The sequence below is a fragment of the Salvelinus alpinus genome, chromosome 15 (assembly GCF_045679555.1).
Source record: "Salvelinus alpinus chromosome 15, SLU_Salpinus.1, whole genome shotgun sequence".
Lineage (NCBI taxonomy): Eukaryota > Metazoa > Chordata > Actinopteri > Salmoniformes > Salmonidae > Salvelinus > Salvelinus alpinus.
In genome coordinates, this window is record NC_092100.1 from 16,540,735 (window position 1) to 16,554,625 (window position 13,891).

General features: G+C 39.9%; 2 protein-coding genes and 1 long non-coding RNA gene across 4 annotated transcripts; 1 reads left to right on the forward strand and 2 right to left on the reverse strand.

Annotated features, from left to right (window-relative positions):
• Positions 1-1,577: 1,577 nt before the first annotated feature.
• On the reverse strand, positions 1,578-6,401 carry LOC139539562 (zinc transporter ZIP3-like). Of its 2 annotated transcripts, none has more exons than XM_071342627.1 (3): positions 6,286-6,401; positions 3,981-4,312; positions 1,578-3,596 (listed from the first exon to the last, which is right to left on the reverse strand). In XM_071342627.1, exons 2-3 carry the CDS (start codon positions 4,188-4,190, stop codon positions 2,859-2,861), a joined length of 948 nt encoding a protein of 315 aa, XP_071198728.1. In that variant the 5' UTR covers positions 4,191-4,312; positions 6,286-6,401; the 3' UTR covers positions 1,578-2,858. The 2 variants fall into 2 exon arrangements, with proteins under 2 accessions (XP_071198728.1, XP_071198729.1); XM_071342628.1 differs by lacking the exon at positions 6,286-6,401 and adding an exon at positions 5,124-6,271.
• LOC139539565 (uncharacterized) lies at positions 6,357-9,551 on the forward strand. Its single transcript, XR_011667962.1, has 2 exons — positions 6,357-6,528; positions 9,137-9,551. It is a non-coding gene; the product is annotated as an uncharacterized lncRNA (long non-coding RNA).
• LOC139539561 (small glutamine-rich tetratricopeptide repeat-containing protein alpha-like) lies at positions 8,073-13,877 on the reverse strand. The gene is made up of 12 exons (XM_071342626.1): positions 13,751-13,877; positions 12,962-13,110; positions 12,727-12,830; positions 12,552-12,642; positions 11,686-11,785; positions 11,404-11,508; positions 11,154-11,289; positions 11,005-11,067; positions 9,553-9,590; positions 9,193-9,390; positions 8,891-9,013; positions 8,073-8,745 (listed from the first exon to the last, which is right to left on the reverse strand). Exons 2-11 carry the CDS (start codon positions 13,059-13,061, stop codon positions 8,902-8,904), a joined length of 1,047 nt encoding a protein of 348 aa, XP_071198727.1. The 5' UTR covers positions 13,062-13,110; positions 13,751-13,877; the 3' UTR covers positions 8,073-8,745; positions 8,891-8,901.
• Positions 13,878-13,891: the final 14 nt, after the last annotated feature.

Consider the following 13,891-nt stretch of genomic DNA (forward strand, 5'->3'; position numbering starts at 1 on the left):
TTTTTTTTTTTGAAATATATATATCTTTTTTAAATAACAAAGTAGTGCACTGTGTCTTTACTAGTCCCGTATTAGCTGACCAATATGGCCGCCTGTAGGACATTTTTCCCCCCAGCATTGCACAATTAAATTATACATTCAGAAACGTTTGCATTCGCATCCTTGATTCTTTTTTAAAATGTGCTTTCAAAATGAATTTATGAACTGAGATTAAATGAATCCCAATTAAACTGATCCCATCTCGAACATCTAAGAATCAGTAGATTAATCCCCATTAAGGTCAATCTTATAAAGTTTGATCGTCATTGTGATCTAGATAACAAAACAAAGGGATGGCTGCAATCCAATCAAATCCTAACCCTGCACAGGCTATATAAGATGTGTAGGTGGAAAGGTGAGCCAACAGTTAAGCAATGGTTAATGCAACTAGTTTGAGAGGCTTGGGAAGAGGTTGTGCCCCATTTTGACCTAGATGTGTGGGCCAAAAGGTCTTCAATTAATTCAAGATCTTCTTAATGTGCCACTGAATATCTTTTCTGTGGATTTACATTTATATTTACTATTGACGTACTCTTTGCTACATAATAATTAACGTGTTATAACATTTCATTAACATATAACAACCTAAGCATTTTGGTATACTTTTGTCCAGCACAGGACAGCAGTAATATTTCCTGTTGCCACCAAAGTTTTCTGATCTATACTGACCCATTTGCAGTGAGTTATGAGGGCCGGAGCTAACATCTCATGGATACCTAGCATGTATGGTCCTGGAGAGTCAGTGACTGATGATTTGCTGTCTTTCTGGGTATTAATATGGTGAGGTGAATTTGTAATTAGGTTGAATTCCCCCTATACCCTTGGTTGTTATATCCCTTCATGTTTGAGAATGTGAAACATATTTATTACAGTAGTAGATTTGAATCACTGTTGACTGTTCCCATGGTTTATTTACTTTGATAGGAATTATTTTGGTAGGGGAATACTCAGAACCTTCAGTAATACCCACTCAGTAATTAGCTAGAAGTTTAACTTTTAACATGCTGAACAGGGCGTTGTGTCAAAAGCATGTCTACTCTGACCCTCTAGATGTGTTTAACAGGATACTACTGTAGTATTGCCAATTCTAGTCCTCACATCTCCTTACTTGGAAAAGTGCTATTTGGAACATGTCATTGAAGGTGTGAATGTAAATACACTGAACAAAAATATAAATGCTAAATTTAACAGAATGGTTTTGGCCAGGAGCCAGTTCACCAACTGGAATGGAGAACTGTTCATCTGATGTTTATAAAACATCTGAAAAGGCACAGACTTTCCTGGCCAAGGAGTGGGTAAGGTTTTACTTTAATGCTAAATTCAATCGAATTCAAATTTCTGGAAACTTTTACTGACAACACATGGTATAGTTTCAACAAAGGAAAATAAATTAATTGTCATAACATTGCAAACAGTTTTCCTTGAAGGATTACTATTTTATCTAACATAAAGTAGTTTTTTAAACCATTAACATGTTGCAATACAAGTAACTTATGTGCATTTCCACTGCTCATTATAAAAGGAAATCTGGTTGCCACTGAAGAATTTAGCAGTACAATTTATTTTGGAATACAGCATTAAAATAGCAATTCATGTTTCCTTTTGTTTAAAGTCCCTGAAAGCACAAATTGATATGGACAAATTCAAACTGACCTAGCCTACTATATGTTTAAATAATCACAAGCATTTTGCTACACCCGCAATAACATCTGCTAAATATGTGTATGTGACCATCAGCAATTGAATTGATCTTATGTAGATTTTCGGGAGTGCAGTAAGATCTGAACTTGATAAATGTACCTTTATCTGTAGGCTTCCTCCAGTAAGTGGCTTCTACAAAACAAGTTCTACACATTCACATTAGGAGAAAAGAAAAATAAACAAGTTTTTTTTTTTTTTTTAAACAAACAAGGATACTCCTGGGCAATATTTGAAATAGGAGTGTTTAGTTGAAAATAGCTAAATTAGAATTAATCTAAGAAGCTGTATAACATTATCTGTCATCGCGAACTGTGGTAAAGACACCTAACACATAATACAAACAAGAGCTCCAAGTCTGAAGGTTTCAGTCACAGGGATCCCATTATTTGCAAACAGCACAAAAGTGACAACAATGTACAGTAGAGACCACAGTGGTCTTCCAATACTTTATGATCATTAAAACAAAATTTGAAATTTAATAGACCTTCTACTACCCATAAAAGCTGTAACCCATCATTTATAAAAAGATACATGGTTCTCAATGTGACTCCCTGTTAAAATGTATAATGTTTAAAATACAATAAAAACTTGAAAAGCAAACCATGGATTTAATCTCGGACGATAGATATCAGGACCATACAACAGGCTACTCAAAAGGTTTCATGGGAACTGGTTCTTATATTTGATTAGGAATACAGTAGTAAACCTACTTATAACATAAAGTTGTATATCACTTCACTCGTCTTGCAAAATGCCAATAAGACAACAGTGTGGTGGAGTACTTTTCCTGATTTCTCTACATGAGATGTAATCATGTGTCTGGCAACACATGCAAAATTATACTGTCAAAGTGACTCACTTTACTATTGCTACTCAATGGCAGGAACATGGGACATTCCCTATGGCAGAAACTAAAAGAGCAACGTAGCCTTACTTAGTAAGCAAACATGTCCCAGTGTAAATGCAAAATAAAAAAAACTATTAAACTTGATTTACTGTACCCCTTTATCAAAACAAAAAAAGTTTACTGTGGTAGTGCAGGTGTGCGCACAATGCAAAGTGTGGCCAGTAAGATACTCATAGACATCTCAGTGCATTAAAAAGGCCTCTTCTGTCCATCACCACTTGATGAACATTAGGCCTGCTAGTACCCCATAGCCCAGTATGAGAAAGAGCACCTTTAACAGTCTGTCATGTTTATCCTCCAGCTCCCGAGACAGGATCTCAAAGAAGGTGACAAAGAGGAAAGTACCAGCAGCCAGGCCTTGGAGCACCACAGAGGCAATACTACCTGCCAGGTTCTGGGCACTATTGATGCCCATGCCCAGTCCGATGCCAATGGGTATCATGAGGCTGACCGTCACACCCAGTTTGATGGCATCCCTCATGGGCAAAGCAGCTTTGGCCACACTCACCCCCAGAGCCACGGCGGCCAGGGTCTCGTGGATGCCCACCCCCAGGAAGAGGCTTCCCAGCTTGGCCCCGTCCTCCTGGAGGCCCAGGGCCAGCCCCTCGAATACAGAATGGGCAGAGAGAGCCAGGACCAGGCTGGCCAGCCGCAGAGGCCCAGCTCTGGCCAGCTCAGTGGGGCTGAGGTGTCCGTGGTGATGCCCATGGTGGTGGCCCACAGGGGAGCCCCGGGTGGGAGAAATGAATGGAGTGTCGTACTCAGAGTCACTCCCAGCCTCGGAGACCCCTGCGTTAAAGGTCTCCAGGTTGATGAAAGATGGCTTCTCCTTCTTGAAGGTGAGCACTGCCTGCTCCACAAAGACGGTGAGGAAGAAGCCCAGCATCATCATGGTCTCTGCCAGGGGGTAGTCTGTGGTTATATTCACCAGCTTAAGGACCTCGTCCACCTAAAGAAAAGACACTCAGTAAATTAACATCAGCATATAAACATTCTGCTTCTATTCTACAACAGCAAAATGGTTTGCGGCTTCAACAGATTGTCAGAATATAATTAAAAAGATAATCATTTAAAAAAATATATATATACACATTTTACTCTGCAAAATACCATGTTTTCAAGACCTACACACACTGAAGAAAGCTGTAAAGCCGAGACGTCCCTGATGCAGTGAAAATAATTAAAAACATTGAATAATGAAGTAAGCTTTACGCAACATCTTTTTGAGTACGAACTTCATTACACTTCTTTGTCTGAATTCATGGGTTTTACACATCAGCCAAGCTTCTGGGAGAGCCCCATGGTTCCCTTTTGATAAGACATGGCTACCTACCTTGTTTCTTACTGCTGGCAAAAGAGCATTGAAGCAAGTGGCCAGAAATACACCACCGCCAAAAGAATTGCAGAGTGCAAGAGCCTTCCTGTAGTTTTGGGCTTTTTCATAGTCCACCTGCATCATCAGGCGCACTGGGACAAGAATCCCAGCCAACATGAGGGCAAACACTCCCAGAAGGCAAAGGACCTTGGCCACTACAAGCTCCATGATGTCCAGATATGGTATTGCTCAGTAATATGAGTGGCACATAACCCTCAAAGCCTCTTCTGCTCCTTTTCTCTGTCAGGTCACAGAGAGCCTCGTCATCCTGGTCCTAGAGACAATTCCAACTGTGACATGAACAAATTAAAAAAGAAAAATGTCAAAGATGTGCAAACAAACTAGGTAAACTTTTATCTGTCATATGTCATATTTGTCATGACAGTCAATCAGAAACTAAAACAGCTAGCTAGCTATCATTTAACTAAGATAATATGGCCACCTTGTTGACTGGTTTGATTCAACATGATAACAGTTGTGAAAGCTAGATGTGTAATCTTGAATGTTGCAAAGCATCATTTAGAGCTGGGCAATATGGACAAAAATCCATATTGCAGGCACAAATAATAAGGTCGTGAATAGCGGTAGAATTAATCTCACCATTTGAATCTTACCATCGCAATTTTCATAATGATTAAGCGACCAAAAACCAGATCCCCACCTGTTTTGAGACCCACATTTTTTGCAAAAAAATGAAATGGGGCGGGCTTGCCTGTTCTGCATGTTATTTTGGAATTAATACGTGTCACATATCAGTTTGCAAACAATGTAAAAAAAAAGTTAATAAAGCCACATACAAAACAGGCAGCTCCAAAATGCAGGTGTTTCAGCCTAACTCAGTGCTGTTTGTGCTGGGGCAGACCAGCAGAAAATAGGAGCATTGCACCGTGATTGGCTCAGTGTTCTGTCAACCATGGGGACACTACATCACCCGCCTTTAGTAAGGGTAGATATCAAGAATATGAGCCCTTTGGGTCCAACCATAGACTTAGATTAGAAGTGCCCTTCCAAGAAGGCTCAAGGTCATTGGCCACAGATAAAATGACTTCAAATCACATATCTACAGTAGCTTTGATTGGACTGATCATGTCAACATCTTACTTTCAAAATCTTAGCTTGCAGTCATCATAAATCAAGTAGACAATCTACTGGCAAATCCTTTTTAATCCTTGTCATATGAAGAGAAATAAGGAAAAATTATAGATAAAACGTATCGGTGCTCATCAGCCATCGCAAATTCAACAATGAGTTGTTTGGAAGGAATCGGTGACAGTTGCTAACCGCAAGCATTGCAACTGGGAAGTCAGACTTGAAAAATACGCTTTGTCATCCAACTCAGAATTGTAAATCTCTCTTTCTTTGATGACAAAATTTGCAAGTGAATGACAAGGTGAGTCCAAAAATGTCTTATATGCTTCTGCATAAATTATGTAATATGCCAGGGAGATATGGGCAGCCATATCAGCTGTTTAAAAAAAAGGCAGTAAACAAGGCATGATTAATTATTTCGCTGCCAGACAAGGCTCCGCTAATAGCCAGGTGTAGCATGGTAAGGATTCACTCCATTGTGCTGGAAAGAAATCTCTGCTGTTGGGACAGCTTTATGTAGGCCCTAACAGTATCAAGGTAAAGTGATTTTCGGTTAGAAGCATTCGATTTTACAATCACATGAAACATTTGAGAGATCTCTATACACACACACAAAAAAAAAACAGTCCGATAGCTAGATCCAGGATTCTTACAAGGTTCAAGTTGAATGTCTAATTTAACTGATTCATGCTTAATATTTGATATAACTACAATTTACACTGCCATAAATGCAAGGACAGAAAAGTAATGTTTTAAGACACCAACCATGATAATGGGTTAAACGTCGGTTTTAAATCAACTCGTGAATATTATTGAATATAACGTTATATAGCTATGTTCCCCCTTATATCTTAATGTAATGACATTAAAATAATAAGCAGATTATCAATAATTTAGCAACAGCTGTAACAAAGTTGTCCAGCGTAGGAAATCCTCACTGGTACCCTAGTTTATGAGAAGTCCCTTATAGCTATTCTAGCCAAACTAGCACACATGTCAACATAACGTTGGCAAATTATCGGGGCGACCAGTTCACAAAACAAAGCTTTAAGTAGATGCTAGTTATCATTCATATTAATTTGCGTCACGTTGCAAGCTTTCCCAGCAGCTGAAACGTACATAATAATTTCTATCGGGCTTTTTGACGAGAAATATGAAATACCTCTACACTGACCTTTCACAGCTTTTCCCCCCGTAACACTTCCTGTTCACATGACGAAAACGTTTCTGATTGGTGGAGATGCTTTCAAGACAACTGGCTAGAAGGGATATCGATTTTGTAAAAGATACGTCATAGTCCCGTCTGCAAAGTATTTTACTAGCCTACAAGCTCTTGAAGACAATCTGAACCATTATAAACAGAAGACAAGGACAACATTTGTTGTAAACAACAATTATAAAGCGTCTGGACAGAAGGGTGAGTTCAAAGGAGTGATATTAGTCTAGGTCGTTAGTAAACTAGCTAACTCTGATGACTAACGTTAGATAGCTACAATAAGTAGACAGACGTGGGTGTTAATCGATGTTAGATCATCCATCAAGTTAACAATAAAAATGAACTGCTATTCTAACTTGTCAGTTGTTTAACTTCTCGTGAAAACTTGCAATAGCGTATGTGTTAAAGGGAAAACAGAAGAGAACCACAAGATGCAGGACTTCTTGTTCCTCCAATATTTAAGAAAACAGATGGATACAGGGCTTTCTCCTACAAAGCTCCTCTTATGTGAGAGACTCAGGCTTGATTTCAGTCTTGTAAATTACATTACGTATCTAAACCTTGGACAAATAATCCTTGCCTGTGCGGCCCATACGGGCAGAAGCCTCTCCTGTTTCTGTCACGTAAGGCAGTTTAATGTACTAGTAGCCTATACCTCCTGGACAGGACGCTAGTTCCCTAATGCTGAGAGCCAAGCAGAGGCATCAGGTCCCAAGGTGTTGGACTGATGAACCATCCTTGCGGTCTCTGCTTGGTCGACTCCCCACTCTCAACTGAGATTCCATACCACTGACTATTACAGGGGGCTGAGTCCCTGGCTTGTTGCACTCAGGGTTGGCGTTGGACGGCGCCACAGTCTCTCGATACCCCTGTCCCAGTCTCCAGTGTTTATGCTGCAATAGGGGCCACGGTCAGCTCGTCTCATCTGGTGTACCCCTTAGCATGCTTGTACCCAAGCTAAATATGGTATATTCCAACCCCTAGCATGCTTGTACCGAAGCTAAATATTGTATATTCCAACTCACCCTCTTCCGTCCTCTCCCGTCTTAAGTCTAGGTGTGATCTGAGTCTGGGAAACCAGCCCATACTGTAGACAATTGAGATCATTCCAGAAGATTGTTTTCTATGATTATCTACAGTACATTTATCATTTCCATTCTACAATATGGCCTCTGACAAATAACTCTCAAAATCCTATTGTATTTGGGGTGTTTTTTTTTATGGAGATCAATGAGTGTCGAATTTGGAGAAGAAAATAAATAAATGCACCCCCCCACCCATTGTCAGGGCGGAGAGACATGCATCTTGATAGTATATCCATAATCTTTGGTTGTATAAATATTCCAAGTTTCCGACTTGGAATTCCAAGTTGAATGACCATTAAACAATTTTCCCAGCAAAGGCTCGTTCTTTTACGCAAGTTCCCAGTTGTTTGAACACGCTGAAGTTGGAAATTTACGAGTTTTGAGCTTTTTGCAAAAGCTTGCAATGAGCTAAGTGATGCCGTTTCGATGAAAGGGCTTTTGTAAACAGGTCTCCAGATGACTGAGGTTTCTCTACTGTAAATTAAATCTAAACTCCTGAGTTTAGTTTTGTACAAAATGCATCAATATCAATGCAATCAAGTCAAATAAATAATTTCAATTCATGAATATATTTTCTAAATGGAATTTTCAATTTAATTTCAATTAATTTCCTAAATTGAAATAACACATGGGTTTAAAAATCAAGCAAACATGTTAGGCTAATTTATTAGTATGATTTAATCAAAGATTGTGAACAAAAACAGACAGCCACCCATGTTAGACAAAAACAAAAGTGTAACACTGACATTCCCATTATAAAATAACAAAAAACAGTGTATCATGCTTAAACAACTCCTGGATTACAGAGGACACCAATAGGTCCTATTTGATATGCTCATTTGATATTCCCATAATGTTGACAGTACTCTAGATACCATCCCTGCCAACGAGTATTTCTTTGTACAAATAGATGCTTCTCAAATATATATGACTGCTAAACTGTATCATCGCATAATAATCTCAAGATGTTTCTGTGTACCTGAAATGATAAAGCTCAAGTGATGCAGCTGCATTTAGGTCACGGGGGGGGGGGATTCAGTTCCGACAACAGTTCACTGGCAAGGAATAGTAACAATAAACAGCTAAACCAAGAGCTACACTGGTGTGACATTGCAGACACTTCGGACTAGATATCTGTTGACAACAGGTTTATCAAATTTCATCATTCCCGCAAGGTTTTGCTGATCAGTTTCCTTAAAGACAGGGGGGGTGGAGCACACATGCAATAATTACTCAGTGATGAAAAGCTTTTTGTCCATGGAGTTGGGAGATAATACAAATCATACATTTAAAAAAAAAATACACGTCTTCACTTCTCCACACAAATCTTCCTCTGTCAGAAAAGGGAGAGCAGACAATTTTATGATTAGCTCTACATGTGCGCTTTGTAAAGGGGAATAAAGAAGACATTGCAAAAACCCAGTACGAATCTACGATACATGGACCAACCCATAACCATTTAAAAATGATAATCTTACCCGTCTGAGGGTCAAGGTTGTTCTTCGTTGCTACCACTAGGTGTCCGGCTGTGAATTTGACTCCTCAGCTGTTCAATTAGCTCTGGGTTCTGCTGTTGCATTTGCTGCGCAAATTGTTGGCCCCTAAATGGACATGGACACAGCAAGGTGATGGAATGGCAGTTACCAAGTACAAGTCACAAAAACAATGCATTTTATTAATACTCACATTAAAATGTTATCATGTCTTTATCACTGATGCCACAGGTATAATATAGAAGTAATATTTGGCACAGAGTGCATAGAGCTGGTGGTAGACTTACGCTTGGATGAGACCAGAGATGTCACCTGGACCAGCTCCCCCTACTCCAACCGCCGGTCCAGCTCCTAACCCCGGTCCGGCTCCTAACCCTGGTCCGGCTCCTAACCCTGACTCTGGACCTGCTCCTAACCCAGGCCCTACTCCAGGCGCTGCTGGAGCTCCCACTGGCCCGTAAGCCCCTGACATCATCCCCGACATCCTGTACAATACAGACAAGAAAGGTGGTCTACATGCATTTACTTTAAAAGCGCCCTACATTTCACAACTAATTGTGAAATCTCAGAGTGCAATTAAAGTCCTTGTGCTACATCTAAAAAATAAAAAATAAATGTATTTGATAGACAATTAATGGATAACTTACAGTTGCTGTACTTGTGGGTTGTTCATCAAACCGGATGCCTAGGACAAAGCAGCCCTAACAATGTCAATATGATTTCTAATTTAGTTAACCTTCTCTACATATGCTGCATTCATGACATCTCATAAATACGACTGGGGGGGGGGAAATCCAGGTGAACGCCTCGCCAACTAATAATTACTAGTGGGAAACTCATTTAAAAACAAGTTTAGACATTTCTAAACTTTTATTGAAAATGAAATACAGAAATATCTAATTGACATTAGTATTAACACCCCTGAGTCAATACTTTGTAAAAGCACCTTGGGAAGTGAATACAGCGGAGAGTCTTTCTGGGTAAAGTCTAAGAGCTTTCCACACCTAGATTGTGCAACTTTTGCCTATCATTCTTAAAAATAAGAAATTCAGGCTCTGTCAAATTGGTTGTTGATCATTGCTAGACAACAATTTTCAGGTCTTGCCATAGATTTAAGTTAAAACTGTAACTCGACCACTCAGGAGCATTCACCGTCTTCTTGATAAGCAACTCCAGCGTAGATTTGACCTTGCATTTTAAGGTTATTGTCCTGCTGAAAGGTGAATTAATCCCCCAGTGGCTGGTGGATAGCAGAATGAATCATGATTACAAGCACACCCATAACATGATGCAGCCACCACTATGCTTGAAAATATGGAGAGTTGTACTCAGTAATGTGTTGTATTGGATTTGCCCCCAACATAACACTTTGTATTCAGGATAAAAAGCTAATTGCTTTACCACATTTATTGCAGCATTACTTTAGTGCCTTGTTGCAAACAGGATGCATGTTTCTGTACAGGCTTCCTTCTTTTCACTCTGTCATTTAGGTTAGTACTGTGGAGTAACTACAATGTTGATCCATCCTCAGGTCTACCACTGCCATTGAACTCTAACTGTTTTAAAGTAACCATTGGCCTCGTGGTGAAATCTGAGCAGTTTCCTTCCTCTCTGAAAACTGAGTTAGGAAGGACGACCGTATCGTTGTAGTGACTGGGTGTATTGATACAAATCCAATGTGTATTTAATAACTTCACCATGCTCAAAGGGATATTTAATGTCTGCTTTTTACCCATCTATAAATAGGTGCCCTTCTTTGTGAGTCATTGGAAAACCTCCCTGGTCTTTGTGGTTGAATCAGTGTTCCAAATTCACTGCTTGACTGAGGGACCTTACAGATAATTGTATGTGTGGGGTACAGAGATAAGGTAGTCATTCAAAAATCATGTTAAACACTATTGCACAGTGAGTCCATGCAACTTCTGTGACTTGTTAAGCAAATGTGTACTCCTGACCTTATTTAGTCTTGCCATAACATATTTTTAATTAATTTGTACAAATAAAAAATAAATAAAATGACAGATCTATAACTCCTATTTCTATGTGTATTTGGTCAGGTCACCCAAAAAGTTACATATTTCCGCTTTCATGGAACTCACCATGTTCATGAAACCAGGGTTACTGAGCAAACCAGCCAGATCAACTCCTCCCATTCCTCCTGTCTGAAGAAAAAATAATAACATGATCAACAATGATATATTACAACTGATATGTATTCTCCATTGTGGTTGAGATGTTACCAACTTACTGGGCTTGGAGTCTCCATTTTCTGCTCTGCTATTTTCAGGTTGGATTTGTAGGTGTCGTTCTCTGGGTCCAACTCTAGGGCTTTCTTGTAATAAGCTACAGCTTCTGTGTGTTTGTTTAAACTGGCTAGAGCCAACCTGGAAGCATGGGACGTTTGAAGTCGATGTATGTTCACAATCATCAGTCAATAACAAAGCAGCAACACACTGGCCCATGTCCACGGTAATATTGAACGCTAGTGTCTAACCTACCCCATTCTTCCATATGCTTTGCTGTAGTTTGGGTCAATCCCAATGGCAAGTTCACAGTCCTGAACTGCTCCAGCGTAGTTGCCTAGTTTGCTGTATGCAGCAGCCCTAGCAAAAACAATTCCATACAATTAGCAGTACTTCACATTAAAACAAAAGCTTAAATTAATTTATTGCTTGACTAAAGCTGCACACATGCGTGAAAATCCTCAAAATGTGCATTTGGACATACACAATGTGTGACTAATTGTCAGAGTCCAAGTTCAGGAGTTTGTTGGTCAATACCTGTTGCAGTAGTAAACTGCATTCCGGGGGTTTATGGCAATAGCCTTTGAGTAGAATTCCACAGCTGCCCCAAATTTCTCAACCTTCATTTGATCATTGCCTGCCATAAAGAAAATACAAATATTATAGGCCTACAAACAGCTCTTTACCTTAGATTTGAAGAGAGCTAAGTTCACGTCATGGGAACTTTAGAGGGAGCGCAACGTTCCGTATGGTATGTGGATCTGTTCACATCAGGGGAACCGAGCAGGATTAAATTACTTTGATTGAACTTCACATTCAATAGCATCTTTGCATCACATGTTTATGCTTAGCATTGACATCAGACGGAAGGACACAGATGGTAAACACATGATTCTGCCAGTGTGTTTGTACTAAGTTGAGGATGTTAGACTCGAATGTTCATATCTGTTGATAATATTGGAGTCAGACTGCTAAAGGTATAAGAACAGGGATTGTTTCTGTTTTTCTCCCCCTGATGTTGTGAGATTCTTTCTGGTGTTGTGACAGAACACTGGAGCTGTGAGATAAGGATATCAGGGCCGGCTTAGAGAAAGCAGTTGTAGCACTAGAGCACGTATGGGAAAAATTAATTGCTGCAGTATAGCCGTTAGCATTGATGATGATGAGTACACAATGCATGGAATGTCAAGGCATAAGTGCACATTTTCATACAATCTTATTTTAAAGAACGTAGTTCTGTCCTTGAGCTGTTCTTGTCTATTAATGTTCCGTAATATCATGTTTTATGTGGACCCCAGGAAGAGTAGCTGCTGCTTTAGCAGTAGCTAATGGGGATCCTAATAAAATACTAAAGCTGATCGTGAAGACTGAGTAATGCACAAACTATTACGGGGAGGTCCTACCGTCAGTTTTGAGTCTCTCTGCCTCTGCTACTTCCTCCTCAGTAGGGGAATCTGTGGCTGTGTTTATTTTCACCTGGGAGGTGTCTGGATGCTGCAACAGACAGTCAACACATCTGAGACAAAGGCCTATTGGCCACAATCACCTTCATATTAAGTGGATGTCTTTTGAGTCTACCTTTTGTGTCGCAGAGGCAAAAATCTCTGGTAATGTTTGAGTGACAGATAGGGTCTGGTCATCGGTCGAGACCTCGAAGGCCGTCTCCAGGCATTGGACTGCAACTGGAAAATAATCAGATGTTGAGGAATGGCAATGACACTAACTGGACACAGTTGAGTCCCTGGCCATCTTCCAACAAAGGCTGAGAACCCATCTCCTCAGACTGACTCTTGGCTTCCTTACTCCAACTTACCTTCTAAACTTTCCTGAGCATCTGAAGATAGACTCCCAGAGCCCAGTTGATCATGAAGAAACTGAATGATGGAGATGGCAAGACGCTTTGTGTCTGTCATTTTGGATTGAGGTCCAAACCTCTCAGTAGAATGTGTATTGCGAGGGACCCTGAAGAAGAAAGTTAATGAGATGTTGTAGGTATAAAAAACAACAACATCCACTGTAAATAACTGGCAACTGGTTGGGATTAATTGTCTCCTACATTTATATTATAGCTACATAACATAAAAGCCTATACGTTACCATCTATTTCGATAGCGGACTGAAGTTCACCGTGGAGTTAAGTCCGCTAGTGACTAGATCGTTTCGTTTCTTAATCCTAAACTAATAACAAACATGCTAACAAGCTAGTTAGTTTACTTGGCAGGTGACGTTGCTAGCTAACTAGACTGTTCTAGTAAGTTGCTTATGGTCGGCTGCTAGCTAATGCTAATACGGCTAACACAGCTAGCAGTTGGTCTGCCATGTGAAAGCACTCACTGTATTGCCACATTAACAGACGAGCTAATTTTGTTTACGTGTAAGGAGCTGGTTAAACTTACGTGGATAGCTTAACTAGGGCTAACTAGTATTTTGATTGTAGCTATCTAGCTTAGCATTACTGACATGACGGCAATAACATGGCTTTCTGAGCACTTTACCCCGATTTACTCAACTGACAGATAGCTATGTGGTTTAAAGAGCGTTCAGCTATGCCACACGATATAACATATATACAAATGTGTTAACTAGCAATAATTAGTCTTACCAGTTGCCTTTGCTTCAGAAGTTCCTCGCAGTAACGTTAGCTGGTGGTGATGGGAGAATTTTTTTTGTTGATTTTCGTCGCATGTGTGACGCGTCATATCAGTGTAGGCTGAAGCATGCGTCTGTACGTCAGTGTGCGTGC

What these genes read in the sequence shown, in the direction of transcription:
- LOC139539562 (XM_071342627.1), bottom strand. Translation starts at nt 4,190, where the DNA reads ATGGAGCTTGTAGTGGCCAAGGTCCTTTGCCTTCTGGGAGTGTTTGCC. An exon ending in TGCCAGCAGTAAGAAACAAG is followed by an intron (nt 3,597 to 3,980) that starts GTAGGTAGCCAT and finishes TCTTTTCTTTAG; the next exon opens with GTGGACGAGGTCCTTAAGCT.
- LOC139539561 (XM_071342626.1), bottom strand. Translation starts at nt 13,061, where the DNA reads ATGACAGACACAAAGCGTCTTGCCATCTCCATCATTCAGTTTCTTCAT. An exon ending in AAATGGAGACTCCAAGCCCA is followed by an intron (nt 11,068 to 11,153) that starts GTAAGTTGGTAA and finishes TTTTTTCTTCAG; the next exon opens with ACAGGAGGAATGGGAGGAGT. An exon ending in ACCCTGGTTTCATGAACATG is followed by an intron (nt 9,591 to 11,004) that starts GTGAGTTCCATG and finishes GCTTTGTCCTAG; the next exon opens with GCATCCGGTTTGATGAACAA.